The sequence below is a fragment of the Artemia sp. Qi Xiang Cuo genome, chromosome 5 (genome assembly GCF_049724085.1).
Source record: "Artemia sp. Qi Xiang Cuo chromosome 5, ASM4972408v1, whole genome shotgun sequence".
Taxonomy (NCBI): Eukaryota; Metazoa; Arthropoda; class Branchiopoda; order Anostraca; family Artemiidae; genus Artemia; species Artemia sp. Qi Xiang Cuo.
Genome location: NC_142798.1, coordinates 36,883,483 through 36,911,285, shown reverse-complemented (window position 1 = coordinate 36,911,285; position 27,803 = coordinate 36,883,483). Strand labels below are relative to the sequence as shown.

General features: G+C 38.4%; 2 protein-coding genes across 3 annotated transcripts in view; one reads left to right on the top strand and one right to left on the bottom strand.

The window, feature by feature from the left end:
• The window catches only part of LOC148952100 (uncharacterized), a 122,178-nt gene extending 119,186 nt beyond the window's left edge, over positions 1-2,992 (top strand). The window contains exon 4 of the mRNA XM_089088625.1: positions 1,863-2,992. Within this exon, the coding sequence (XP_088944751.1) occupies positions 1,863-2,865 (1,003 nt within the window). The 3' untranslated portion in view covers positions 2,866-2,992. The remainder of the gene's footprint in view (positions 1-1,862) is intronic.
• The window catches only part of LOC148952099 (uncharacterized), a 644,245-nt gene that overhangs the window by 260,852 nt on the left and 355,590 nt on the right, over positions 1-27,803 (bottom strand). The gene's annotated exons all lie outside the window — the stretch shown is intronic.

Genomic DNA, 27,803 nt, shown 5'->3' with positions numbered 1-27,803 from the left:
ATTCATCTCCCTTTTTGAATAATAGGATTATTACTGAGGGGTTCTAGTCACTCCACTACAACTTCTGGTAAGGTATTATAGACCTCGAGAGACAGAACACCTTCGCCAAGTGACCTGTTGTTTTTTGGTAGTTTGATCGCGTTAAGTATCTCTGAAGGTGGTGCCAGGTTAATTCCATATGGTGGTTTTTACACTGTTGGGGGCAGCATCAGCACCGTGTTTTGGCCACTTGCATTCGGATTAAGTACGTCTTTGAAGCAATACCTCCATCAATTAAGTTTACCTTGTAGTTCAGGGATCAGATCTCCTTGAGTTTCTCAAGGGTCCAGCGACATGTGACTTTTTTCCGATTATTTCTTTTGAATTTTCTACGTAAGCTACTTTCTGGCGTAAGCTGGTCTTGACCAGGTTACGCAGCAACTTTTTTTTTAGTGCGATTGAAGCGTTTGATATCTGTCGTCTTGCCTAAATGAGCCTTGCCGTCTTCTCTGATCCATAGTTCGTCCTTTGCAGGAGCAAAGCCAATAATACCTGTGGCCACCTTTTCAGTGGTGTATTGGAATTGCTTTCATAAGATGGTAGGGTTTTCATTACAGTCTATCAGGTTTGCGAACTGGTTTAGTAACTTCAGACAGAATGTTTCTTTCACTGTTTGAGCTTTTAGTTTCTTCACGTCTGATTTCCTTATTGGGGGTTGTCTCTTCCTCGTAATTAGCTTTAAGGATATCATTGCGCCAGCGAGCGTATGATGATCACTTCCGGATTTTTTAATCCAGTGCATTCAGCTCTGCTAATCTGCAGACTTGATTACAGAGGAGCGCCAACACTGACAGATTAATGTAAGGTATATCAATTTACTGAGCAGCAGTGGAGCCATAGCCTGAGAACCTAGTTAAGCCTTGTAAGGGTTTCTGCTGGAGCATGGTGTTGGCGATGGTAAGGTCGTGGGATTTGGAAAATGGAAAATTTTATCCTAAGCAATTTGTAGTGAATTTAAAAAAGGAATGTTCTGGAATTTGAAACAACAGTCTACCTGATAACTGTCAAATTCCGTCATATCGTCAGAGGAGCTTATAATTGACGATCTTTCATAAAATAGACACGGCACGTATTGTCGTACTCACAACTATAGACAGCATCCTATGCTTTTGACAAAAATGGTTGAATTAGCCCCAAGGAGTCTTATAGTGAGTTTGAATTTACCAGATTGGGTGAATTTACCATAGTGACCACCTAAATTACATATAAGGGAGACTGGCCCTAATTATATAAAAAATCAAAGTATCAAGCAAATAACAGACATAGTTTTATTCATACACCAGAAACAAGCCTGAACTATTCAGCTACTTTCAGGAATTGTATATGCATCTTCTTATTTGAATTTTTGTTCTTATTTATGCTTTAATGAAATGCTTCAAAGCAAATTTCCACAACTCAATAACACAAAGAAAAAGATGAGCTCAGCCTTTTGGTCTGACAATACTAGAAGTTTTACAGATTTCAAAAAATTATTGAAAATCTTCAGACCACAATATAAACCAAAAAAAATAAAAGAAAAAAAACTAATGAATTTAAAAAGATTTGAGAAGTATAGCCTATAAATAATCAAGTTTTTTTTTAATTGGTTCAAGACTGTAAGAGTGGGCTATTTTTCCCTAGCAGTACTTGCCGGAATGAAGATTGTGGCGATATAAGAGATATCTTGAAGGACAATTTCTTACACATCTAAGTGTAGAGGATATTTTTTCTACAGATTAGTAAAAAAAAAAAACTGAAAACTATATTAGTTCCACACCTACACATCCTCAAACGAGGATAAAAATAAGAAAAAAAGGATACTTAACATTTATTTTATTTTACAGGTGCTGTGGGATCGAATCTCCTTCAGATTATAAGTTTAATACAGAATGGGCAAATGTGGATTTCAGAAGCTCTTATAAATTAGTGCCTAAATCATGCTGTGTGAAGGAAACAGATTATCAACTTTTAATTGAACAACCACCAAAACTTCACGAACTAGAACAATCAAATGTCATCCGTGTTCCTAGTGGAGATAACAAAAGGAAAACAAAACAGCGAAGAGTGTTTAAAAATAAGACAAAAGCTGGAAAAGTAAAGAAATCTAAAGAAGAAGAAAAAAGTAGAAAATCAAGTGGCGCAAGGAGAAATAAAACTCCCACAATTCAAGCCTTTAGGAGACAAAGTTACAAAAAACAACGGATATCTCGTACTGAATCCCCACCTTTTTTGCGTAAAATAGACAAATACAATGTAGAAAAAAATTCAATTGAGTGTCACCGTACATCATACAGAGGTGATGATATTTATCAAATAGGTTGCGTATCCCCATTGGCCGCATGGCTGCAGCAGAGTGCAGCAGTTCTTTTTGTCTTAAATTATTGCGTTTTAGCTTTTGTCAAAGTGTGCTTTTTAGCTATTCTTCGACATGAATTGAAAGAAATGATACAAAAGATAGAACTTCTAAAAACTCAAGATACAGCTCCACTTTTTCCGGAACTAGCTGCTGCCTTAGGACTGAATAAACTTTCACCACAACCTACACGTAAAACAATCGGCCCTGCTGCAGATGTCACTGACATTAAAGAAACAAAAAATCAAATACCCAATGGTATAGCTGAATCAGAGCCCTTGCTTTTCTCAAACCATATCCATCGGAATTTCAGCGGCAATAGTTTGCCTAAAGAGGAGGAGAGACGCAGTGAAAAGGATTCAAGTGTACAAAATACTTTCAGTTCACAAGCCTTTTGTGATGAGTTGGTTGCTAGAGACTCTAAACCTTTAAATAACAATGATTATTACGAAATGAAAGAGTTGAAGAGGAAGAACCGACAGACAGAGATTTGATCGACATGCCTTGCCGCTTCTTCCACTAGATTTTAGTGCCACGTTTTTCAGTTTTTTTCTTGTTTTCGTTATCGCGTACTGTTCTGGTAATTTACGTTTTACCGTCCATTAAAGTAACTATTACAAAGTTTAAAACATCCATTATTAGCAAAAAAAAAAAATACAGAAAGGGTGTTAGCTGTCCTTAAGCACAAATAGGAACATTATGAGTTTCTGATGATGCGCTGAAAGTTGTTCACCCCACATCGACAAAGCCAGTTTGTATTGGTTTGTCCCTCATTGGGCGATTTAAAAGTGAACTCATAGACATGATCAAGGAGTATTTTGCAGAAAATTACTCTGAAATATTAATCCCTCTTCCCTTTTTTGCAGATTGGTTTACTTAGTATTTTAAAATACACTGTCAATAAAACATCTTTTTTTAATGAGTATAGCGGTGCATGCTGGATCAACAAGCTGAGCTAGAGCTCAGAAGCCAAGGTCCCCTGAAGTGTTTAAACAACCCATGGGTAACAAGTGCAGATGAAGACAAGCGACTATGTCTCTCAGATTGGACTCGAGTCCTATATTGATTCTACAAAAGCCCTCGCTGCTAATCTCCAGAAAATTTTATTAAAATCTTCCCTAAACAAAATTTGATTCAGCACAGCCAGCCAGGATCATAGCTATGAATATTAATCTAGGTTGGTTGAATGAATAGCTCCAGCCCGCCGAGTAATTATTCTGACGAAAAGATGAGAACACATCAGCTGAAAACTATGAAAAAAAACAATTATGAGTCTATCCCTCCCTTCCCAACAAGTTTATTTAGGGTCTGAGGTCCTCTTCTTGCAGATACGCTTTGGACAAGAATTTAAGGAAAGTGCCCCCTTCCCTTTGCAGAGATCTGATTGGTCCCAGGCATAACAAAAAGAAAAAAGAGTGAAAATCGCCTCTTGTTTACCACCATATTTTTTTGGGTCCTGGCAGCCTATTTCAATAGATGTCGTGAATACAAGAATTTCGAACCCTCCCTCGTCTACCCCGAAAAATTGGATCAACTTTGGCTCCAAAATTGCATAGGTAGACGATTTTCACATCTCTCGCCAAGCTTAATTAGTATCTAGAAAACCGTTCTGATAGATGCCCCGATCATAAGAATAAAGTCCCCCTCCCTTAAAGAAAGTCTGATTAGGTATGGATCCCAAAAAAGGAAAAGTAGGACAATGAACCTGTCCTTATTTTGCATCAAGTTCCATTGAGATCCTACACCTCTTTGTGGTAAATTTCTTGATAACAAGAACTTCAGGACACCCTCTCTTCCACAAAGGTCGGATGGTGTTCAGACGCAAAATAGCTCAGCCAGGAAGCTGAAATTTACTTCTCAGTAGGTTTGGTGAGAATCTGACATCTCCTTCTGGTAGTAGTGCTGATGAACTAATTTAGGAGCCCCTCTCTCCCTTCCCCAAGAGTCAAATCAGGCCCAGACTCACAAAAGGCAGAATTAGGAAACTACCTGTAACTCCCAATTAGTGCGGTTCTGATCCAGCGAATAGTTGTGAAAGATTTTTTGACAACCCACTAGGGATGGATCAGATCCTGAAGAAGCAGACTTAGACCATGCTATGTCATTCCTGACTACGTTTTGTTGATACCTGACAAAGTTTTAGTCAGTAAGGGTTGAAACTTTAAATTTGATTTCTCTTAACCCCTAAAGGTTGTAAAGAACGAGTTTCTGGAGTAGCATCAGGTCCTTTTGTTCTGTTAAGTAACACTAAATCAAAGACCTGGTTTAGATGACATCAATTCTCTTTTTTTTGGCGAGTAGCATGACTTTAGTCTTATTAGCCAGCATTACTCATTGTAATATGTTGAAACTAAAAAAAATAATATGTTGGGCAATCTTTTATATATATATATATATATATATATATATATATATATATATATATATATATATATATATATATATATATATATATATATATATATATATATATATATATATATATATATATATATATATATATATATATATTTTTTAAAGTGTGAGTTCTCATTCAAAGGGTCACCATGAAGTAAAAAAAAACGAAAAAAACTACTAAATGTCTCATTTTCAATTTGTCTCGATTCAAGATAAAATTTGTCCCACCCAAAACTTTGAACTAAAATTGATAAGCAACTTATAGAACACTCGTGCTTTCCAATCTTTAAAGCATGTATTGTGTATACCAATCCATAGCCTTTTGTTCTTTTTTCTCCTCTAATAAGATGCAGAAGCGAGTTTATCTTATTTGGATTTGGAAAACATAGTTTTACTGCTCTTCAGGTCTTCATAATGTGAGCACGTTCTCTTCTTCAACATGATAATATCTCTCCCGTTTTCTTTCCGCCTTTTTGTGATCAATATTGTAAGGCCTAGGCAAGGATATTCTCATTAAAATAATAATTTCTATGTCTCCTTGAATCCTCGCGAAACAGACACATGTCACGTGCTATCCAAATGAAATAAATTTCGAAGAGATTTCTGCTTAAACCATTTTTTCTTTACAATACTATGAATAGTTAAATCATTCGATTAAGAAATTTAAGGAGATAAATTTTCTGAGTAATTTTCGGAAAAGGTGGAGTTCTCATAAAAAAGAGACAATTGGGAGCTTGATATATTTATTTTTTGTTTTTAGCAATTTTCAAAAACAACTGTTTACTGATGTTTAAACAGTTCGTAGTAACGAACAGTAAGTAAGGAGCGACCCGGCTCAATAGTAACCAAAACTCTGAAAAACAGTTTTTTGACTCCAGAAGATACATGATTTTAGGAAAACATTAATTAAACAACTTTAAAAGGAATGTGATAAAAATCACTGTGATGGACACCATAGCAATCGGCAGATTTCTGTGGAAAGGAAACCATTTAGTACTATGTTACCTTTATAGACGAGAGATGTAGCTGTCAAAGTTTTAAGAAGATGACAATTTTGTTTTAGAAAAGGTAGGGGCAGTGGAAACCTAATTTTCACTTATCAACTAAGAATTGAGTATGGTCTGTGTCGTCAAACGTCTGTGGCCTTCGGTTTTATAGGATGAGCTCTGGCGTTCAATTCTGCTGATAAGGGAGCCCTAGCGAAGGTTGTTTTATTGTGTGACACGTCGAACAATCGAATTTAAGTGACAACTGCAATGTGCGAGAATAACACTGCTGCTGTTAAGGTAGGAAATAAGGTTAGCAGCTGGTTTTGTATTAAATCAGGAGTTAAGCAGGGTTGTGTTCTATCCTCCTTTATATGGATTATTTTGATGGACTTTGTCTTAAGGAGCACAGGAAAGGCAATGGGAGACCACGGAATCAAATGGGGAGTAAAAAGTCTCCTGGACTTGGATTATGCTGATGATTTAAGCATCCTCGATGAGAGGGTGAGCAAAATGAATGAAGTTTTAGAGGTTTTGCGAGTTCAGGGTGCTAGTATTGGTTTGAAAATTAATGTTAGGAAGACTAAGTCACTAAGGCTAGGAATAAGTGAAGATGAAAAGGTGACGTTGTGTAATGAAAAGATTGATCAGGTGGGCAGCTTCACTTACCTTGGTAGTATTATTAGTAGAGATGGTGGGAGCAGTGAAGATGTTAAAAATAGAATAGCCAAGGCTCAGGGTGTTTTTTCACAGTTAAAAAAAGTCTGGAAGAATAGGAAGATAAGTCTGCAAACCAAAATTAGAAGCTTAGAGTGATGACAGTGGTCAAATATGGCTCTGAAGCATGGACGCTCCGAAAAGCGGATGAAGATTTGCTAGATGTTTTCCAGAGAAATTGCTTAAGTTTCAAACAACCCAGATTGTTCTGGGTACCCGGCTGACTGACCGTATTTCAAACAATAGGCTATAAGAAAAATGTGGTTCAATACCGCTCTCTAGGGATATAATGAAAGAAAGGTTGAGGTGACTAGGTCACGTTGTGCAGATGAAGGATAACGATTGCCCACAATTTTTTTTTTCGGCCTACCATCTAGGGCTAAACGGAATGCAGGTCGTCCCCGTATGGGGTGGGCGGACGTCATAAAGAAAGATTTAAAGGAAATGGGAACTTCGTGGGTGGGTGTAAAAAGGGAGGCTTTGAATAGATTGGGGTGGAGGAGGAGCGTGCATAGCTGTGTTGGCCTCAGGCGGCTCGGTGCTGCGGTGAGTTGTTAGTAGTAGTAGTAGTAGTAGATACATCAAAAGAATCGAATTTTTATGCTGATTTCAAATATATAAGTTTCATCAAGTTTAGTCCTACCCGTTAAAAGTTACGAGCCTGAAAAAATTTGCCTTATTTTCGAAAAAGAGGGAAACACCCCCAAAAAGCGATACAATCTTAATGAAAATCACACCATCAAATTCAGCGTATCAGAAACCCTACTATAGAGGTTTCAAGCTACTATCCGCAAAAATGTAGAATTTTGTAATTTTTTTTTTTGCCAGAAGAAAGATCACGGATGCGTGTTTATTTGTTGTTTCTTTTTGTTGTTTTTTTCAGGGGTAATCGTATTGATACAGTGGTCCTAGAATATCGCAAAGGGCCCATTCAAACGGACATTAAAAGTTCTATTGCCCTTTTGAAGTGACCAAAAAATCGGAGGGCAGCTAGGCCCCCTCCCACGCTCATTTTTTTCCGAAAGTGAACCGATCAAAATTTTGAAATGGTCATTTTGTTCAACATAGTCGAACATCTAATATATATGTCTCTGAGGATGGCTTAATCCACCACAGTCCCCGGGGAAAGGACTGCAAGTTATGAACTTTGCCCATTATTTACCCATAGTATTGGTTGTTGGGAAGTATACAGATGTTTTCAGGAGGGACTTTTTCTGGTTGGGGGAGGATTAGATGAGGGGGCTACGTGGGGAGATATTTCTATGGAGGATGTTTTCACGGGGGAAGGGACATTTCTATGAGGGGGCACCGGATTTCTAAGCATTATTTAAAAACCGATCAGAAATTAAATAAATAAAAACAGATTTTTCAACTAAAAGTAAGAAGCAACATTAAAACTTAAAACGAACAGAAATTATTACGTATAATTTCTATTCCCTAAACAAAATCCTCGCTCTTTGCGCTAAAGTTTTTTTTTTAGTACTTTCAAAGAAGTTATCTATTCTAATTAAACGGCCTTGTGATTCAGGGGTTATTCTTAAAGAATTGGAACAAAATTCGAACTTTAGCGTAAAGAGCGAGGTATTGACTAGGGGGAGAACCCCCTCATATACGTAACAATTTCTGTTCATTTTAAGTTTTAATGTTGCTTTTTACTTTTAGTTGAAACAACTGTTTTTTTATTTAATCACTATTCAGGACGGCCCAAAAGAAGCGTTTCCCTTCAAAGTGTATTTGTAAACTCTTTAGCACTTCTCTCCAAATAGCAACTTGTAATTATTAGAAGCAGGCTACTAGTTCAATGGCCATCCTAAACTCGCGGGAAACAAGTTCTGAGAAGGGGGAGGGGTAAATAATTGGTTACATTTCTGTTCATAATTTGGTGAAGTGAGTTGGTTGAGGAGGGGCCAAAGGCTCACATTGTGCCTCCTGTCATACATATCAAAGTTCTTGCATGATTATGTTTCAAACAGGGCGCAACGGGAGATTTTTTTGCTAAAATAATTGTGATAAGAGGGGCTCGCTCTGACAAGTGTGGATATTTGAGTGGTCATGGGCCATCTTCATATCTTAAATCATATTTATTGAAAATCATTGCACGTTTTCGATTTAAACAAAATCCACGATGCCTACCATTCCACTTGAAATTTAGAGGTGGGAGGAGGGATGGGTTATTTTGAAGGGGAAATCAATTTATAATCCTTGTGTTTTCCCACTCTACTAGAATGTTGGCAATGGAAATGGCGAGGGGGGGGGTACTGAATGGGCCAGGGACCTTCTTTTGTATCAACTGGCATAGACTAAAATACTTACGTGATTTCAAGCAAAGTACAACGTGTCTGCCTTCCGGGAAAAAAAAATTCAAGAAGAGACGGTGAGAGGTAGAGGTATCGTAGGGCCTACGAACCATATCTTACCTCAAATCATACTGATTTTAAAATCTTCCTGTGATTCTAATTCCAACAAGGTACAGTATGCCTCTCTTTCTACTACCGAAGATATTAGAGAGGCCGAGGGAAAGGGGGAGCGTTGTAAGAAGAGCAGGTTCTACTTCTATTTCTTTTATTTTGCAGAATCAAAAACCATTTCATAGTTCAGGTTCCATCAAGGTTGAACATACCAACCTTTGTGCTGGAAGTTGGCGGTGGAAAGAAAGTAACGGTACTCAAACAAGATGCAACGCTCCTATTTGTCTGGCGAGACGTTGGTGATGAGAGGGACGTTGATGGGAGAGGTGATGAGACGTTGGAAAATCGATGTATTTTACTTCAAGTAAATTGCAGTGTGCCAGCCGTTCTGAAAAAAAGATAGCTGGGAGGTGGCAGCGAACGGAAAGGGGTATCTGAGGGCTCTTGGGCCCATTTTTGCTTCAAAATAATACTAACTGAAGATTGTTACATGATATCTGTTCAATTCAAACAATCTATAGCAAATCTACCTTTTTTAAAAATGGGCCGCGAAGTGTGCAGAGGGGGGGGGGCTCGTTAGAGCCCAAGGGCCCACTTTAGGACTCAAGTCATACAAATTGAAAATTCATACATTATTCTGCATCAAATACGGTATAGTATACCTACCTTTCTGCTGAAAAAAATACCAGCAGCATGGCGGGGCAAAGCTAGTTTTTTGTATGGCCGCTTGCACAGAAGACAACTTAGTTCTTCAATCACACAAACTGAAAATCCTTGAATGATTATGCTTCAAACAATGTGCAGCATGCCTACCTTTCTCCTGAAAAGCTGTCAGTGGTTTTGGGCTGGGGGTCTGGCCAAGTCTGACTCTTCGATCAAACAAATTAAAAATCCTATGGTAATTCTGGTTCTAAAAGGTGCCACAAATTTACCTTTATGCAGAAAATTCGGGATGGGAAGAGAGGGGGAAATGATGGAAATCTCATTGTACCACAATTGTCTCCAGTATTTTTTTTTTTTTTTTTCGCTGCGAATTAGGTCTTAACTGTTTTCCGATCAGAGTCAATTATCCGTTTTTTCTAGGGTGTACAAAGATAAAAAAGTTGTTGGCCCATGGAAGTTTTCAAATGATACATATTATGCATGTTCATATAGATGTACTAGAGAAAGGTTTCCATGCTTGAAATGCAGACAGCAGACAGAAACGCAGCTCGGCTTCGATCTCGGCATCATTTGTCTTTTCTCTTCCTCTTTATCTCTCTTAGTGTGTATCACAGAGTTTATTATGTTACTTTTCATTTTTTTTTCTGATTCTAAAAAACACAATTACCACGGAAAAAGTTAAAAATCGTGTAAAAAAGAAAAATAAAAGTTTGTGTAATTGAATTAGCTTTGTTCGAATTTTGTTTGTTCCTCAGAAATATTCCGGGTGAAAAGCATTGCAGTTAATTAAAATACCTGCTTTGCTAAATGAAACTATAGATAAACTTATATCCAGTACATCAATGGATAATATCATTAAATATCGGTTATCTTCTATTCAGTTAGAGTCAGACGAGGCAGAGTTTCTAGTCAGTTTTGTTGAAGTCATAGCAATCAATTGCTTTGCAATCAATACTTTTTATTTTTTGTGCATCGAGGCGCTGCTTGCATGGATAATCAACCATTCCTTTGGTTTAAAACTACTGAAAACCGCGAACAAACATCCTGACAGTGCTTACCTTCCAAGTTGGTTGTCTTTGATTACAACCATTTACTAGGTTGCAGCTACCGCCGCAACCACGATGTCTTTGATTACACTTAAGGGTTTAGTTTACAGGAAAGACAAAGGAAACATAGGATTGTTTGATGAGTTATGACGATGAGCACCACTAGAAAATTGGCCAGAGAAGGAGAGCCGTCCAAAGGTAAAAGTAGGTAAATGCATAAGTTATTACTTCTTGACTTACTGCTACCACCATACGAAAAAAATGAACTGAATCGAATGGTATATGTGAAAAGACTTTCGTCCAAAAATTAACGATGATAGCATACTGTTAAATTATGTAACTGATAAATTCCTGTTTATTCAGTTTTAATGAAACCTGCATCATCAGAAAGCGTGAATATTGTTTTTTCGATAAAATGGAGCAGAATTTTCTTTTTAAAGTTCACAAAGGGCAGTCTCTAAAATTTTTTTTTATATATGCTAGAAAAACCTAAAAATTAGTTCAAAGAAATTATCATTTGAGCAATTTGGACACTTTAGGTGTTCCCTGTGGTGATACCCGCTTTGATTGGCTGAAATAAGGCACCGAAACTTCACTCTCTTTACAGTAAAATTTCACTGTCAAACTAAAATTGTTGAAAGTTTGCAATGACGGCAAGTCCCCAGGGAGAGTTTGGTAATGGGCCCTTCCTCTTTGACGGTCAGCCGACGCTGAAGCTCGCAAAAAGATTTTCAAAGTACCTCTTCCCCTTAAGATATAACACCTGTCAATAATCTCCTATGTAATTTATGGTAAAAACAGGTTAATTCTATGTCTTCCACCAATTCATTGCTGCATAAACACATCGCTAAAACTCAATCCACTTGCATGAAGACATATTTTCCTACAGAAAATGGGTCTGAATGAATAAGAGGTAGCCCAGTTAGCTCAAGTATGCTATCCCCTCGTCCCTAAGGATAAACAAGCTTTACGATTCTTCCTTAAAAATCACTCTTTGTGATAGAGAAAAAATATGCAGACAATGAAACTTTGAATCCAGCTAGTGCCTGGGCTGTAGTGTTGAACGGTCTAAAATTTCTTCACTAACGTTTCCATGCCCGTATACACCCCCTATCAAATTTGTGGAAGACACTTCTGGAAATCCTACCGTTCTCTCCTCTGACACAGAATTGCCTGCCCCATAATTTTTAAGCGGATTGGATGTCGGAAAAGAGGAATTCGCCTCTGAGAATCTTCATTCTCATACCCCGTCGATCTAAGGTACTGGCTCGTAATTTCAAACCGATCTGTAAAAAAAAGAAAAAGAAGAAAAAAAAAACCTGCTGAAAAGCTGGTAGTGAGAGGTGGTCTTGAAAGGGCCAAGGTACTTTTGCCTCCTATCCTCCTGATCAAAATTCTTGTATGATGCTGTTTCGAACAGGACGCAATGTAGCTACTATTTTGGTACAAGGATACTGATAATAGGGGCTGACGGTTGAGGGCGGTGGTTTGATTTGTTGTCAGTAGATTTATTGAGGCTCTTTAGTTTCCCTTCTGTTACAAGATTTTCTGTCCATTTCTGGATTTTGACGTTGGATAGGGCTTCTCCTACTCAAACTTAAATAGCTTGGCTTGTAGTGTTTGGCGCAGTAGGCTACTTCTTTTACTGGAACTATTAGTAAGGACTTGTTGTGTTCGCAGACATGGTTACTACCCTGCCTTATGAAATAAGAAATGCTAGGAATTAAATATACCAAAAAGTGTGCATTCAGTTAGTTTTATTTTTTTTTTTTTTAATCTGTATATTTTTGACTGTAAGAACATAATGACGCAGACAAACTAAAAACCAATCAATTTTTGCACTTCACTCTTTATTCCATTTAATATTAGCATAGTTTATTTTTGTCTTTATTGAAATACCTCAATTTTCTATAAGATTTATGGCAAATCGAAAGTGATGTCTCATCAATAAAAGGCTTAAAAACGTGCCAAAGATTTCTACTTTCACGTTTGAATGTGGAGGAAGAATCTTTTAAACTAACAATCTTTTTAATGGGAAAACATGGAAAAGCTATATTTGTAGAACGATTACCAAGTGATCAGCTTGGTCTGTTGGATTCCGGCTGAAAATGTTTTCTTTCCATTAGCAATTCTTGAAAGTGTCATTATCTCTTCTATTTTTACGTTGCAGTCCATTAGATGGTCATAGCATGTCGTCTGGATAGCAAAGATGGAATCAAATGGAAATGAAAACAAATTCCGTTTTATAAATAAATAATGAAAAGGAAAGTGGCTTAAAATGTAGCGTGCAGTGTGAAAAATAAATAGTTGGAAATATTAGACTAGTTAAAGGTTTAAAATTATATCACTGTGCAAAACAAATATTCTCAGAAAAGGGAAGAGACTCCTTGGCCTGCATATTAATAATATTAAAGTTTTTTTTTTTGATGTGCAGATATAAAAATAGCTAAAAGCCGTGAACCAGCCACAGCTGTTATCTAAGTTTTCTTCGAAATTAAAAGTAAGAAATAAAAATATATTTTTAAATTTAACAGAGGCAATGACCAACATGGTTAAACCACAGCTTTGTTAATTTTGACATGACAAAAAGAACCACTTTCCAGCGATCGACTAAATAATTCCAGAGCACAAGTGAGATTAAAAAGAATACTCCAGAAAACACACGCTCAGAATCTGAGTAGAGTGCCAAGTCTGTCTTTTTCTGTTCTTTTCCTTTTAGAATGCATCCATCTGGCAATATAATTCGATCTGATTTATAGCCATACGGTAAATCTTGCTGGTCAGGAAAGGTATCAGTGGATGAACAAGATTAGAATGATCACTCAAACTTTTCCAAGAATTTCAAGACGAATGTCAATGACCCGGTCAGAAATGGCTTTTTAGGAAGATTAATTAAAAAAAACTCCGAAAAATATTTTTTTCAAATAAAAGTAAAGTATATTTTAAAATTAATATCTTTAGATAAAAATACCTGTTAAAGTTAAAAATAAACAAGACCAGAAATAACTATTAAAGAATAAATGAAACCAAAAACGAATAGAAATTAAATAAACAATGTTAGCAACAAACATACAACTAGTAATAATATAAATGAAAAAATAGATCTTAAAGCCAGTAATGCTTGGATTGAATATGAAAATCAAGCTTAAAACGAAAGCAAATATTTTGCTATTAAAGTATAAATGAAACTTAAAACGAACAGAAATTAAATAAACAATCAATGCGAAAAAACATACAATATATATTAATGTAAACGAATAAATAGATCTTAAAACGAGTGAAACTTAAATTGAATATGCAAATCAAGTTTGAATCGAATAAAAATAACTACAAACAAGAGTTTGGGTATCGTCTCACTGCAGAAGCCTAACTGCAGAAGCAGAAGCCTCACTGCAGAAGCGTCATTGGCGCTTTACTGAAAACAATTCTTTGAAATATTTTCACTTTTGTAACTTTAGGAAATCAAAAATTAATTAAGATTTTAGGGAATAAATATCAGCATATGCATATTAAATTGACAATGCAAATTTTTTTTTAGTCAATTCATTTGAATTTTTTTTTCAGAAAAGTCCAGGTTGTAATTTGGCTTTTAGAAAGCATAGGGGTGTTGAAACTTACCCACGTTAATTTATGCTCCTTTCGGGTTTGACTCTAATATTTATCTTAATTTTTTGTTCGTTTTGGACTTCATTTATTTATTGATACTGATTTGGGGAGTTGTATGCTTGGTAGATTATATGATAGTCTGGACGCCAAGTATTGAAAATGTGAACCATACCACGACGGAATGGGGCTGCTACGAGAATTAGCCTACCCTCCACCCCCTAAAATTTACCATGTGGATTCAAATTAATCAATGGCACTTGCTTGCGAGTGGTGGAACACTCCGAAACTTGACATTTTATTATATTTTCGTGTTTCATGCAAGAAAATGCATGTTTCACAAAGTTTGAGGTGCAGTTTTCCGCTCAGATAGAAATGCCTAGAAGCTATAGAATGTTTTCATAACAAACTAACACGATTAGTTACAAAAAATGGCAGATTTAAAAAAATGGCAAAACTATATGAGTCTTTAACAGTCTTGGAAACTATAAACAAAATCAAATTTAATATTAGATATACAATGATATTAATCATTGACAGATCCACCAGTTCAGGCTTTTTTTCAATATAATTTTTATTTTCATTTTCAAAACTGTAAGAACTGGAAAAGAATAGATTTGTAGTATACAAGTAATTAATTTTGAGTGAAGCACCAATGACGCAGAAGGGTTTAGGTTTTTACAGTTAAAGAAGGAGGCAGTAACCAAAATTTTGCTTGTAGTGAAACTATATTTGTCTTGACAAATCTTGAAAAGAACTAATAAATTAAACTGAATATTTGATGCACAATGATATTAATTACTAAAAGCTCATCAGTTCAAAATTTTACTTTAATTTTAATATTTATTTTCAATATTAAGTACAAAAGAAAACATTTGTAATATAATTCGTTTTCAGTAAAGTGCCAATGACGCAGTAGGTTTTAGACTTCTGCAGTGACGGGATTCCCAAACTCTTGTTTGTAGTTATTTTATTCGATTCAAACTTTATTTGCATATTCAATTTAAGTTTCATACGTTTTAAGATTTATTTATTCATTTACATTAATAAGTAGAGGGGGAGGTGCTACTCGTGTCACCCACCCCTGCTGCCATCTACAATTTAGTTTAATGCTGACGGGACATAATTTATTCAAGGATTATCGATCGAGTCTAATGTGTGTGTGTCAAGGTCAATCGATCTGTTGTTGTTTGGCCACGTGCGAATGACACGAGGGGTGATTTACATAATCGATGGGGGACATAATTTATAAATTGATTATCGATCGATTATAATGTGTGTGTGTCAAGGTAACTCGTTGTTTTGTTGTGTGGCCACGTGAGAAGGACACGAGTTATGTTTGTCATAATCTAGGTTTGTAATACTATATTCAAGGATTATCGATCGAGTCTAATGTGTGTGTGTCAATATAAATAGAGCTGTTGTTGTTTGTCCACGTGTGAATGACATGAGGGATGATTTACATAATCGATGGGGGACTTATTTATTAACGAGCGTGTGGAATTAAGAAACAATATGATCATAGAGTCCCTAGGGAGAAAGATTACGTAATCGCTCAATGACCTCTTTTTCCAAGATCGATTTATTTGATGTTTTTCTCGGCTAGCCTGCCCTGAGAACTTGATTTACATAATCGCTAGGGGAAATTATTGATTCACGAAGGGGAAATTAAGAAACAAACATGGCTTCATTGTTGTTTGGCTAGCCTGTCCTGAGAACTTGATTTACATAATCGCTAGGTGAAATTATTGATTCACGATGGTGTAATTATTAAAAAAAAAAGGATTCATTGTTGTTTGGCTATCCTATACATAGAACTTGATTTACATAATCGGTATTGTTAATTATATATTCATGAATGGGGGAATTACGAAACATTAAGCTTTCTTTAATCTTTAGGCCTGAGGTATTTATTTATTATTGTTGTTTTGGACAAGTGCATGCTAGGGATGAATGTCAAGGTGCCCAGGAATAGGAAACAGTTAGATCACATGTTTCCTTCTCAACCAATCATCGAGTCGGATACATCCTCCTTCTCAGCCAATCAGAGACGTGCTTACATATGATTTCCCCGTTACATAACAATTCGCCCTTTAGATTTCGTATATAACGGGTATGCAATGTGATTAAATTATCAGAAAGTTCCAGAACACAGTTCAAACAACTAAAATGGTTACTATTGATGAAGTTGAAGTCTTGGCAACGACAATTAGCAATGTAAGTTCTGTTTTCATTTTTTTTTTTAAAAATAAATTTTTTGTCCGGTGGAACCCTCTCATCGTTGCGGGTCAACCCCCCCCCCCCCACCCCTATACACACCCCCCTCGATGATGTGCATACGCGATAAAAGGCGTCAACTAATCTCTTTTTCGTTATGTAAACCCTATCAGTCTGGACCCATCAGTTGAAGAACACAATTCTTGTTTTTATATATTCATCATCTTATATAAAATCAACTGTCAACTTTCTGTCAATCCTTAATATAGTGTCCGCTATGGATTTGACTTACAGATTTCTCGCAATGATTTAATCATCTGATAATTACTGACACCCCTTTAAAGTACATCCGGCTTTGCTAAATCATTATGAATTTGGATAGCAAAAGCTTCCGCTGAAAAAAATGATACTTTTCTCCGTTAAATTAAAAGCAGTTTCGCGTGAAAAGAGAATGTCAAGTCTAACACCTCCATTGTAAGGTGAAAACAAACTGTTTCTTCGCGTGAAAAGTAATGGGGATTGGGATTTAAGAAAAAGATACATTGCTCTATTATGCGTAAATTGAATAGCATTTTTACCATATCTTTCGGTGGGGGAGGGGATATTTTTCCCTGTCTTGTCTCAGGGATATGTTCCGTGGGGTTATTTTCCGTGGTTTGTTTTTCGGGGGGGCGTGAGAAATATACAAACTAGGCCGGCCTTTGTACGGTTCAGTGAGTCGTAATTCTACTGTCACAGATTCAAAAAGGATGCACTTAGTAAAATTCACTAATTTTTATTTACTTTTTGGTGTAATTTTAAGAGAATTTTTAAATTATATGGCGGGGGGGGGGTAGGTGATAGTTGCCCAGGTATTTGGTCTCCTGGTTATTGTACGGGGGGGTTATTTTCCGTGGACTGTTTTTCTGGGGGTGTTATAATATACAAACGATGCCGGCTTTTGTAAGGATCAATGATCCGAAATTATCAGATTAAAAATTATTAGATATATTTATTTGGTGGGTTGTATTTATTTTTCAATTTCTTTTCTCAGTGATTTTTTCCAGGGGGTTATTTTCCGTGGGGTGTTTTTTTCTGGGGGGTGTGATAAATATACAAACTAGGCCGGCTTTTGAACGGCTCAGTGAGCCATAATTCTCAGATTCAAAAAGGATGCAATTAGTATATTTCACGAAATTTTTTTACTTTTTGCTTTCTTAGTGATAAACTAAACAAAATTGCATGGATGAGGGTACTAACTTTCTTTCTGTAAAAAAGGGGGCAAATTATTTAGATACTAATTTTTTCTCTTCTTTTTAAGGACAATTGTGAAGAATGCATACCCCCTCCACCCAAGAAAGCAAAAGTGGACGAGGCAGCCACCATACAGTCCGGTCGAAAACCGAAAAGAGAATGGATGGCTTCTTATAATATGGAGAACCCTGCCAACTCATCTATGCAAGATCATGAAATAGCCGACCCAGTCGCACAGGAACATAGCGACGCCGTTCCATACACCCACCAACACTCGCTACCCAGGGCATCTGGCATCCAAGTGCAGCCGAGATATAAAAATATAAGCGTTTTTACCTCTAGTTATATAGAAATATCTATCGATTTCATCCAACTTTTATAGGCCTGGTTCCACATGCAACATTTTCGAACCCTGCGTAAGAGTATATCTCAGTGGGACTATTTAAAGATTTTTTCTCACCAAAGGAAATATAATGTTCCCCCCTTTGAATCACGTCAAGTGCATGCATTCGCCCTTTTGCTAAATTATATTAGTGAAGAAAAAAAAAAAGACACTATATTCTGGTCATTGTAGGGTTCGGTAATTTCTAGTGCTATATAAACTAATGGCTCACCTTGCCTATACAAATATTACAAAAAAAAAACTTTATATCTGAATGAGTTGTGTATAATGAGAGGAGATGGCTATCCTTTTCAAATCATGTTTTTTTTTCCCAGAGAAGATAAAGAGTATTAATATTAAATTTTATTTGGAGGAATTGATTTAACATAAACAAAACCTAATATTTATTTATTTCACCATTTTGATAAATTATTTTAGTTAAGCCAAAAAAAAAAAAGTCACTATATTATGGTCATTGTAGGGTTAGATAAGTTCTATTGCGATATAAAAGAATGGCTCACCTTGCTTCTACAAATATTACAAAAAAAAAACTTTATATATGAATGAGTTGTGTATCATGACAGGAGATGGCTATCCTTTTCAAATCATGTTTTTTTTTACCAGACCATATAAATATTAATAATATTAAATTTTATTTGGATTAATTTTTTTAAAATAAACAAAACCTACTATTTCATGTTTTCACCCTTTTGCTAAATTATATTATTGAAGCAAAAAAAAAAAGGCACAATATTAGGGTCATAGTAAGGTTTGTTAGTTTCTATTGCGTTATAAACTAATTGTTCACCTTGCATATACATATTTAATAAAAAAATATATTAAAATATTTAGTTTTGTGTTTACAGTAGATTATAGTTCTATTAATGAACTATCATGTTTTTTTTTTCCAAAGTTAATTTAAAAAGTATTCATTAGTCTTTTTCGGTTAATTACTTCATCTTGCAAAAAAAAAAAAACCTATGTCATTCTATGGGTTAGATTGTAAATATATTATGATAATATAAGATATGTCATGGGCCGGGGGTGCTGTGGGCGCAAGGTTAGGGACGCGCCGGGGGATGCGCCCCGAGTCAGGGACGCGGTGGGGGGAGTGCCACCGGTCAGGGAAGCGCCACGGGCTTAAGAAGCTTCGCGGGACGTGATGCGGGCCCCCGAGAAGTGCCACAGGGTTGCGGGGGGGCACTTAACAGTCCAACGGGCCAGGTACGTACCACAGGGGTGCGCTGTGGGAAAGTGCCACGAAAAAAAACAAAATTTGAATACTTTGAAAATAAACTCCCAAAATTGTTGCAGTATCTTTCATCTCATAGATTATCTTCAGTCGAATTAACCAAGTGTTATTAAGCAATAAGAATAAGTATATTAAAAGATGTAGTGCTGTTTTGAAAACTTTGAAAATAAGTTCTTTTTCAGTTATAGATCGGTGTATTGGTCCCCTACTCTCCATCGAGTGACGAAGTGGAGGACGGGGCACTGGACCTTCAGGACAATTCAGCCATCAGTGACTGGCACGCTATTATTAATTCTATTGATGTTCTTTTTAATATTGATGAGTTTTTTGATTATTTTTTTAAAGTATAAAATGGCGCAGTTGTACTGTGATAATTTAGCCCAAACACATTAAAAATTTTAGATTATTTTACTGGGAACCCTCAAACCTCAAATACCATATCGACTCCACTTCGAACATCTGAAGTGGAGCATTCACCAGTTATTGTTGAACAGCTTGGGGGAGGGGGTAATATACAAGCGGGGGGGGGGGTACAACTCTCCCAGACTTTCAGCTGTCCAACAGAATTTTAAATAAGAGAGTTGTTTTCACTGCAACGTTTGGTGACCCTTTTAAGTCGCTTTTGTCTTGTAATTTTTTTTTTGATCCTGTAGAAATTGTACACAACTATGAAGACAAAATACGTGCACTTCTGTAGAACCAGATTCAGGTGGGGGGGGGTCGGGATTCAAGTAAGGTCTCCATTGTTTTAAATGTTTTTTATTTGAATGAGGGAAAAAGCGAGGTTTACTATCATTTTATACATTCCGAGATGCGTTTGGTTTATTCAAATTTAGAAAATTTTGAGGGAGTTTTCACAGATTGGGTCGATCAAATTATAACGCATCTCGAGAACTATAATGAAAATGGTAGTGGCTCTCTAGTTCTTTTTATTGAAAATTTAAGTGTAAATATATGTAAAATTAAGAAAGATTTTATTTTAAGAGGGGGGGCTAGGTCTGAAAGGGATACTATTTTAAATTATAATCCAGATCTAGAGGGTTGTAAAGGTGTCCAGAAGATCTGTTTTGAAACAGATCAAAAGTGTTTCAAGTATGCTTTCATCATCTCAGCATTCGAGCCTCTAGCTCGGGACGCTACCAAGAAGAATTTAGACGAATGGGCTATACATGGGAAGGAAGGGTCCGATTTCCCAGTTGTAGATTTTTCTTGCTTAGAGGGGAAATACCCAGTAACGCTTCGAGCCATTGATCTTTTTGAAAGGGCTAATGCTCATTTGAATATCGGTGTTTCTGTGGTACAATACGAAACAGAATTTGAAGATGGAACTCGCTCTAAAAAGATGGGGGTGGTTTTCCCCGTAAGGGGCCCCTCAGTTGGTTTGGTTAAACACTGGGTTTGGATATTATACACGCCGCCTAGACAACCGAACACAATCGGGCAATTTAACCCTATCACTGACAGTAGTAGAGGTCTGGGGGGTGGTAAGCAGAGGGGGCACGTTTCGACTGTCCAACATGCTTGTCACAAGTCCGTAGTGAGATAAAACTACGGGATAATATGAAGCAGTGTAGCCGCCACTGCTATCAGACAGTGGAAACGGTTTCAGGGGATAGGGCAATTCTACGATTCAAAAATTTTCAAAACACCCTTCTCCAGTGCAACAAAATATCTTTAGATTGTGAAGCTAAGCTGGTGGAGATGAATGACCCCCAATATCCAAACCGAGTCAAAGAACATCTGGCTATTGCAGTGTCATACGCTCACGCACAAATAGACAATTCTAACACCATGTAGTTCTTAGAAATAGTTGAAACATTGGATGAGCGGGAGTGCATGGACAAGGCATTGACTAAACTGATTGGCACGGCTAATGGTTCTATTTCTCGTTTAAGAAATACGCATTATCCAATGGTCCTGTCTGCAAAGGATCGTCTCGCGATTAAAAATCAAAAAATATGGTGGGTATGCAAGGGGGAGTTTACAGAGGTGGGGGCTAAGGGGGCTACAGGGACACGTGGGGGGAGGGGGAAAGTCAGAGAACAGGCCCATGTGGCGCACGACCGATCATCGGGAGGGAGAACTGATAGGGGGGTTGCGCATCAATCGTGTAATTTAAATGTTAGCCAACAGTTTTTTATCCCTGTTTTTATTCATAATTCCAATTATGATTTAAAATTTATTTTACCGACACGGTCACATATGCAGAGGGAGGGAGGGGGAGTAGATTGTCCATGGGTAAATAGTTCATTTACCTATAACATCATTCCCAAATCAGCCGATACGTTATTGCTTCTCGAACTGAAATGGCAGGCAGTGTATAATGGGCATACGTGCTGGAATAAAATATGGTTTTTATTTTCTTTTAGTTTTTTCCCCAAGGCATTGAGTAAATTGATTCAAGTGCAAAAAAGAGACAATTTTGATAGCTTTCCATTGCTTAAACAACACTTTCCAGACAGTGAAATGTATGGTCTGTTGACCTGCAAAAGTATATATGCGTACAATTATTACTGTTCTGGCGCTCGCTTAAGTGAGGAGAAACTACCTCCAATTGAAGCTTTTTACAATTCACTGACCAACAGTGACTGCACAGCCGAGGAGTATGAGTTTGCCAAGAAGGTGTGGTCCAAGGGGGATTGTAAAAATGGGTGGGATTATTGTAGACTGTACTTGGCCAGTGACGTTCTAACTTTGCTGGATATACTCTGTAAGAACACAGACCAGATCTATTCAGAGTTTGGGTTAGATATATGCTACTATTTTTCAACACCCCATTTAGTGATGGATTTAAGTTTAAATATTAACAGGGAGGAAATAGGCCTAATCACGGATGTAGACCAACACCTTTTTGTAGAGAGTTCACTGAGGGGTGGGTATTTTTTTCACGGGGACCTTGTCTTGTCAACTGATCCGAGTAGACACAGCAGCGGTGTAAAGTCAATAGCAGTGTTCTTGGAAATGAAGTCGTTGTACCCCTCGGCAATGTCCAACTACTCTTTGCCGTGTGGGACCTATCAATGGCTTGAGAATCCTTGTGAGTTCCCCGACATTACCACCGTCGAGGACACCGGGCCACAAGGAGGGTTCTTTGAATTTGAAGGTCACATTCCACTGGCGCTTCACGACTCAGTCAAAGATTTTGTTTGTCCCTGTATCACTCGACCCGTGAGCAGGGACTCTCTGAGCCCCTACAATCATTCATTGGGTGAGGATATGGGGATACATTGGACTCCCTCCAAACAGAAACTGATTGCTGATTTGGATCCTAAGGAGATTATCGTTGTTCACCATTTGCTTTTGCATTGGATGGTGAGCAACGGCTTCAAAATAACTAAAATACATCGGGTCCTTCAGTTAAATCAGCGACCCTACTTGAAAACGTTTATTGACACTTTTGTCGATAAACGCTCTAGGGCAAATTCAAAGGTGGAGAAGGAAATGTATAAGCTCATCCTAAATTCAGCGTTTGGCAAAATGTGTGAGAGCGTACGGAACAGATCTCGCTGCGATATCGTGACTGACCCTCTAGAGGGTGCACAAATTATTGCCAACCCCACTTTTACATTGTTCACGAGCATAGAGGCCGGCATGGTTCTTCTACACAGGCGAAAGCGAAATGTAGTACTGAACAAGAATATCGCAGGCGGTAGTTCAGTACTGGAAATTTCAAAAAGCTCATGTTGTCGTTCTTTTACAATGTGTGCAAGGTGCAATGGCCACGGGAGGGGAGGTTCAAGTTTACTATGGTGATACAGATTCTCTGCTGTTAAAGGTAAATGGGACTGAAGATTTGGATTTATTGGGTGATTTGCAAAAGGGGAACACATCAGCTCGCGGATGGATTTCACCAACTGAAATCCATCACTCTACCCCGAGCTGGTGAAACGTCAAGACCCCAACCAACTATTACTGTTAAAATCAGAGACGGGGAGTGATTTGATATCCAGGGGGGTGTTCCCTGGTCCCAAAGTCTATTGCGTTGAAACTCATAGTGGAGAAGAAAAGAAGGCGTGTAAAGGGGTGCCTACACACTTTGTAAAGAACAATTTTAATTGGACTGCGGACAGAGAGTGGGTAGAAAGTAGCCTAGTGATAAGAGCAAAAGTGTTTGCAAGTCGCTCTCTACAGTCTAGAAATTATACTGTGAGAGTAGAGAAGAATGCAATGTCATGTATATCCGACAAGGTCTATGTGCTCGAGAATGGTGTGAGTGTTCTACCCCACGGCCACTACCGTATTTCAGACCGAGTTGAATGCATTGACTATCGCAATCAACTTGGTCTGGATAAATTAACCTAACCTGACTAACCATCTCCACCCCTCAACCTAACCTCTACATAAATTAACCTAACTCACCTGTTCATCTAACCCAAGCACTAACCATCACTAACCCAAGCACTAACCCAACAACTCAACCAACCTAACCGGTAGCAGTAGCCGTGAGGACACCTCTACTTTGGCGCCCCGCGGCCCCCCGGGGGGGGGGGGGGGTCCCTTCCCGCGGCCGCCCAGGGGGGGGGGGTCCCGCCCGCGGCCGGCCGGGCCCTCGGCCCCGTGGTCCCCGCGGGGGAGGGACCTCCTCCTCCCCCCGGGGGCCGCGGGGCGAAAAACCATAGGTGTCATCACGGGTACTGCTCATAGGTAGTTGAGGTTGAGTTAGCGCTTGGGTTAGGGCGGGGGTTAGATCACCCGGTCAGGTAGGGTAATGTATGGCGAGGTTAGGTTGAGGTGGTGATGATTAGTCAGATTAGGTTAATTTATGCAGACCAAGTTGATTGCAATATTCAATGCATTCAACTCGGTCTTAAATATGGGAGTGACCGGGGGGTAGGACACTCACACAATTCTTGAGCACATAGACATTGTCGGATAGACACGAAATTGCATTCTGCTCTACTCTTACAGTATAATGTCTAGATTGTAGAGAGCGACTTGCAAGAACTTGTCCTCTTGCCACTAGGCTACTTTCTACACAGTCTCTGTACACGCTCATGTTAAAATTGCTCTTTACAAAATGTGTAGGCACCCCTTACACGCCTTCTTTTCATCCCCACTATGAGTTTCCACGCAATAGACTTTGGGACCCGGGAACACCCCCTGGATATCAAATCACTCCCCGTCTCTGATTTTAACATTAATAGTTGGTTGGGGGCTTGACGTTTCACCAACTCGGGGTAGAGGGATGGATTCCAGTTGGTGAAATCCATCCGCGAGCTGATGTGTTCACCCTTTTGCAAATCACCCAATAAATCCAAATCTTCAGTCCCATTTACCTTTAACAGCAGAGAATCTGTATCACCATAGTAAACTTGAACCTCCCCCTCCCGTGGCCAGTGCACCTTGCACACATTGTAAAAGAACGACAACATGAGCTTTTTTGAAATTTCCAGTACTGAACTACCACCTGCGATATTCTTGTTCAGTACTACATTTCGCTTTCGTCTGTGTAGAAGAACCATGCCGGCCTCTCTGCTCGTGAACAATGTAAAATTGGTGTTGGCAATAATTTGTGCACACTCTAGAGGGTCAGTCACGACGTCGCAGCGAGACCTGTTCCATACGCTCTCACACATTTGGCCAAACGCTGAATTTAGAATGAGCTTGTACAGGTCCTTCTCCACCTGTGAAGTCGCCCTAGAGCGTTTATCGAAAAAAGTATCGATAAATGTTTTCAAGTAGGGTCGCTGATTAAACTGAAGGACCCTATGTATTTTGGTGATTTTGAAACCGTTGTTCACCATCCAGTGCAAAAGCACATGGTGAACAACGATATTATCCTTAGGATCCAAATCAGCAATCAGTTTCTGTTTGGAGGGGGTCCAGTGCATCCCCATCTCCTCAACCACTGACTGATTGTAGGGGCTCAGAGAGTCCCTGCTCACCGGCCGAGTGATACAGGGAAAAACAAAATCTTTGACTGAGTCGTGAAGTACCAGCGGACTGTGACCGTCAACTTCAAAGAACCATCCTTGTGGCCCGTTGTCCTCGACGGTTGTAATGTCGGGGACCTCACAAGAATTCTCAAGCCATTGATAGTTCCCACACGGCAAAGAGTAGTGGGACATTGCCGAGGGGTATAATGAGTTCATGTCCAAGAACACTGCATTTGACTTTGCACCGCTGCTTTGCCCGCTCGGATCGGTTGACAAGACGAGGTCCCCGTGAAAAACAAACCCTCCCCGCAGTGAACGCTCTACAAACAGGTGCTGGTCTACATCTGTGATTAGACCTATTTCCTCCCTGCTAATTTTTAAAATTAAATCCATCACTAAATGTGATGTAGAAAAATAGTAACCAATATCTAACCCGAACTCTGTATAGATCTGGTCTGTGTTCTTACAGACTATATCCAGCAGAGTTAAAACGTCACTGGCCAAGTGCAGTCTACAATAATCCCACCCATTTTTACAATCCCCCTTGGAACACACCTTCTTGGCAAACTCATACTCCTCGGCTGTGCATTCACTGTTGGTCAGTGAATTGTAAAAAGCTTCAATTGGAGGTAGTTTGTCCTCACTTAAGCGTGCGCCAGAACAGTAATAATCGTATGCATATATACCTTTGCAGGTCAACAGATCATAAATTTCACTGTCTGGAAAGTGCTGTTTAAGCAAGGGAAAGCTATCAAAATTGTCGCTTTTTTGCACTTGAATCAATTTACTCAATGCCTTGGGGAAAAAACTAAAAGAATCTAAAAACCTGATTTTATTCCAACACGTACGCCCATTATCCACTGCCTGCCATTTCAGTTCGAGAAGCAATAACTTCTCGGCTGATTTGGGAATTATGTTATAGGTAAATGAACTATTTACCCATGGACAATCTTCTCCCCCTCCCTCCCTCTGCATACGTGCCAGTGCCGGTAAAATAAATTTTAAATCATAATTAGAATTATGAATAAAAACAGGGATAATATACTGCTGACTAACATTTAAATTACACGATTGATGCGCAACCCCCCTCAAATTACTACCTCCCGATGCTATGTCCTGCCATCCCGGGTCATGATCTCTAACTTTCCCCCTCCCCCCCCGTGTTCCTTTAGTCCCCGTATCCCCCGCCTCTGTAAACTCCCCCTTACAAACCCAACATATTTTTTGATTTTTAATCGCGAGACGATCCTCGGCAGACAGCACCAGTGGATAATTCGTATTTATCAAACGAGACAAAGCACCATTAGCCGTACCACTCAGTTTAGTCAATGCCTTGTCCATGCACTCCTACTCATCCAATGTTTCAACTATTTCTAAGAACCGCATGTTGTTAGAATTGTCTCTTTGCGCGTGGGCGTAGGACACTGCAATAGCCAGATGTTCTTTGACTCGGTTTGGATATTGGGGGTCATTCACTTCCACCAGCTTAGCTTCACAGTCCAAAGATATTTTGTTGCACTGGAGAAGGGTGTTTTGAAAATTTTTGAAACGTAGAATGGCCCTATCCCCTGAAACCGTTTTCACTGTCTGGTAGCCGTGGCCGCTACAATGCCTCATGTGATCCCGTAGTTTTATATCACTACAGAATTGTAGAGAAGCATGTTGGACAGTAGAAACGTGCCCCCCTATGCTTACCACCCCCCAGACCTCTACTGCTGTCAGTGATAGGGGTAAATTGACCGATTGTGTTCGGGTGACTAGGTGGTGTGTATAATATCCAAACCCAGTGTTTAACCAACCCAACTGAGGGGCCCCTTACGGGGACAACCACCCCCTTCTTTTTAGAGCGAGTCCCATCTTCAAATTCTGTTTCGTATTGTACCACAGAAACACCGATATTCAAATGGGCATTAGCCCTTTCAAAAAGGTCAATAGCTCGAAGCGTTACTGGGTCTTTTCCCTCTAAGCAAGAAAAATCTACAACTGGGACAACGGACCCCTCCTTCCCATGTATAGCCCAATTGTCTAAATTCGTCTTGGTAGCGTCCTGAGCTAGAGGCTCGTATGCTGATATGAGGAAAGCATACTTGAAACACTTTTTACCTGTCTCAAAACAGATGTTCTGAACACCTTGATAACCCTCTAGATCTGGATTATATTTTAAAATAGTATCCCTTTCAGACCTAGCCCCCCCTCTTAAAATAAAATCTTTCTTTAATTTACAAATATTTAGACTTAAATTTTCAATAAAAAGAACTATAGATACACTTCCATTTTCATTAAAGTTCTCGAGATGCGTTATAATTTGATCCACCCAATCTATGAAAACTCCCTCAAAATTTTCTAAATTTGGATAAACCAAACGCATCTCGGAATGTACATAATGATAGTAAACCTCGCTTTTTCCCTCATTCAAATAAAACACTTTTAAAACAATGGAAACCTTAATTGAATCCCTACCTCCCCACACCTGAATTTGATTCTCCAGAAGTGCACGAATTTTATCTACATAGTTGTGTACAATTTCTATAGTGTCATAAACAAAATTATCACACACATGAGAATTAAAATGGTCACCAAACGCTTCAGTGAAAACAACTATATTATTCAAAATTCTGGTGGACAGCTGAAAGTCTGGGCGAGTTGTAGCCC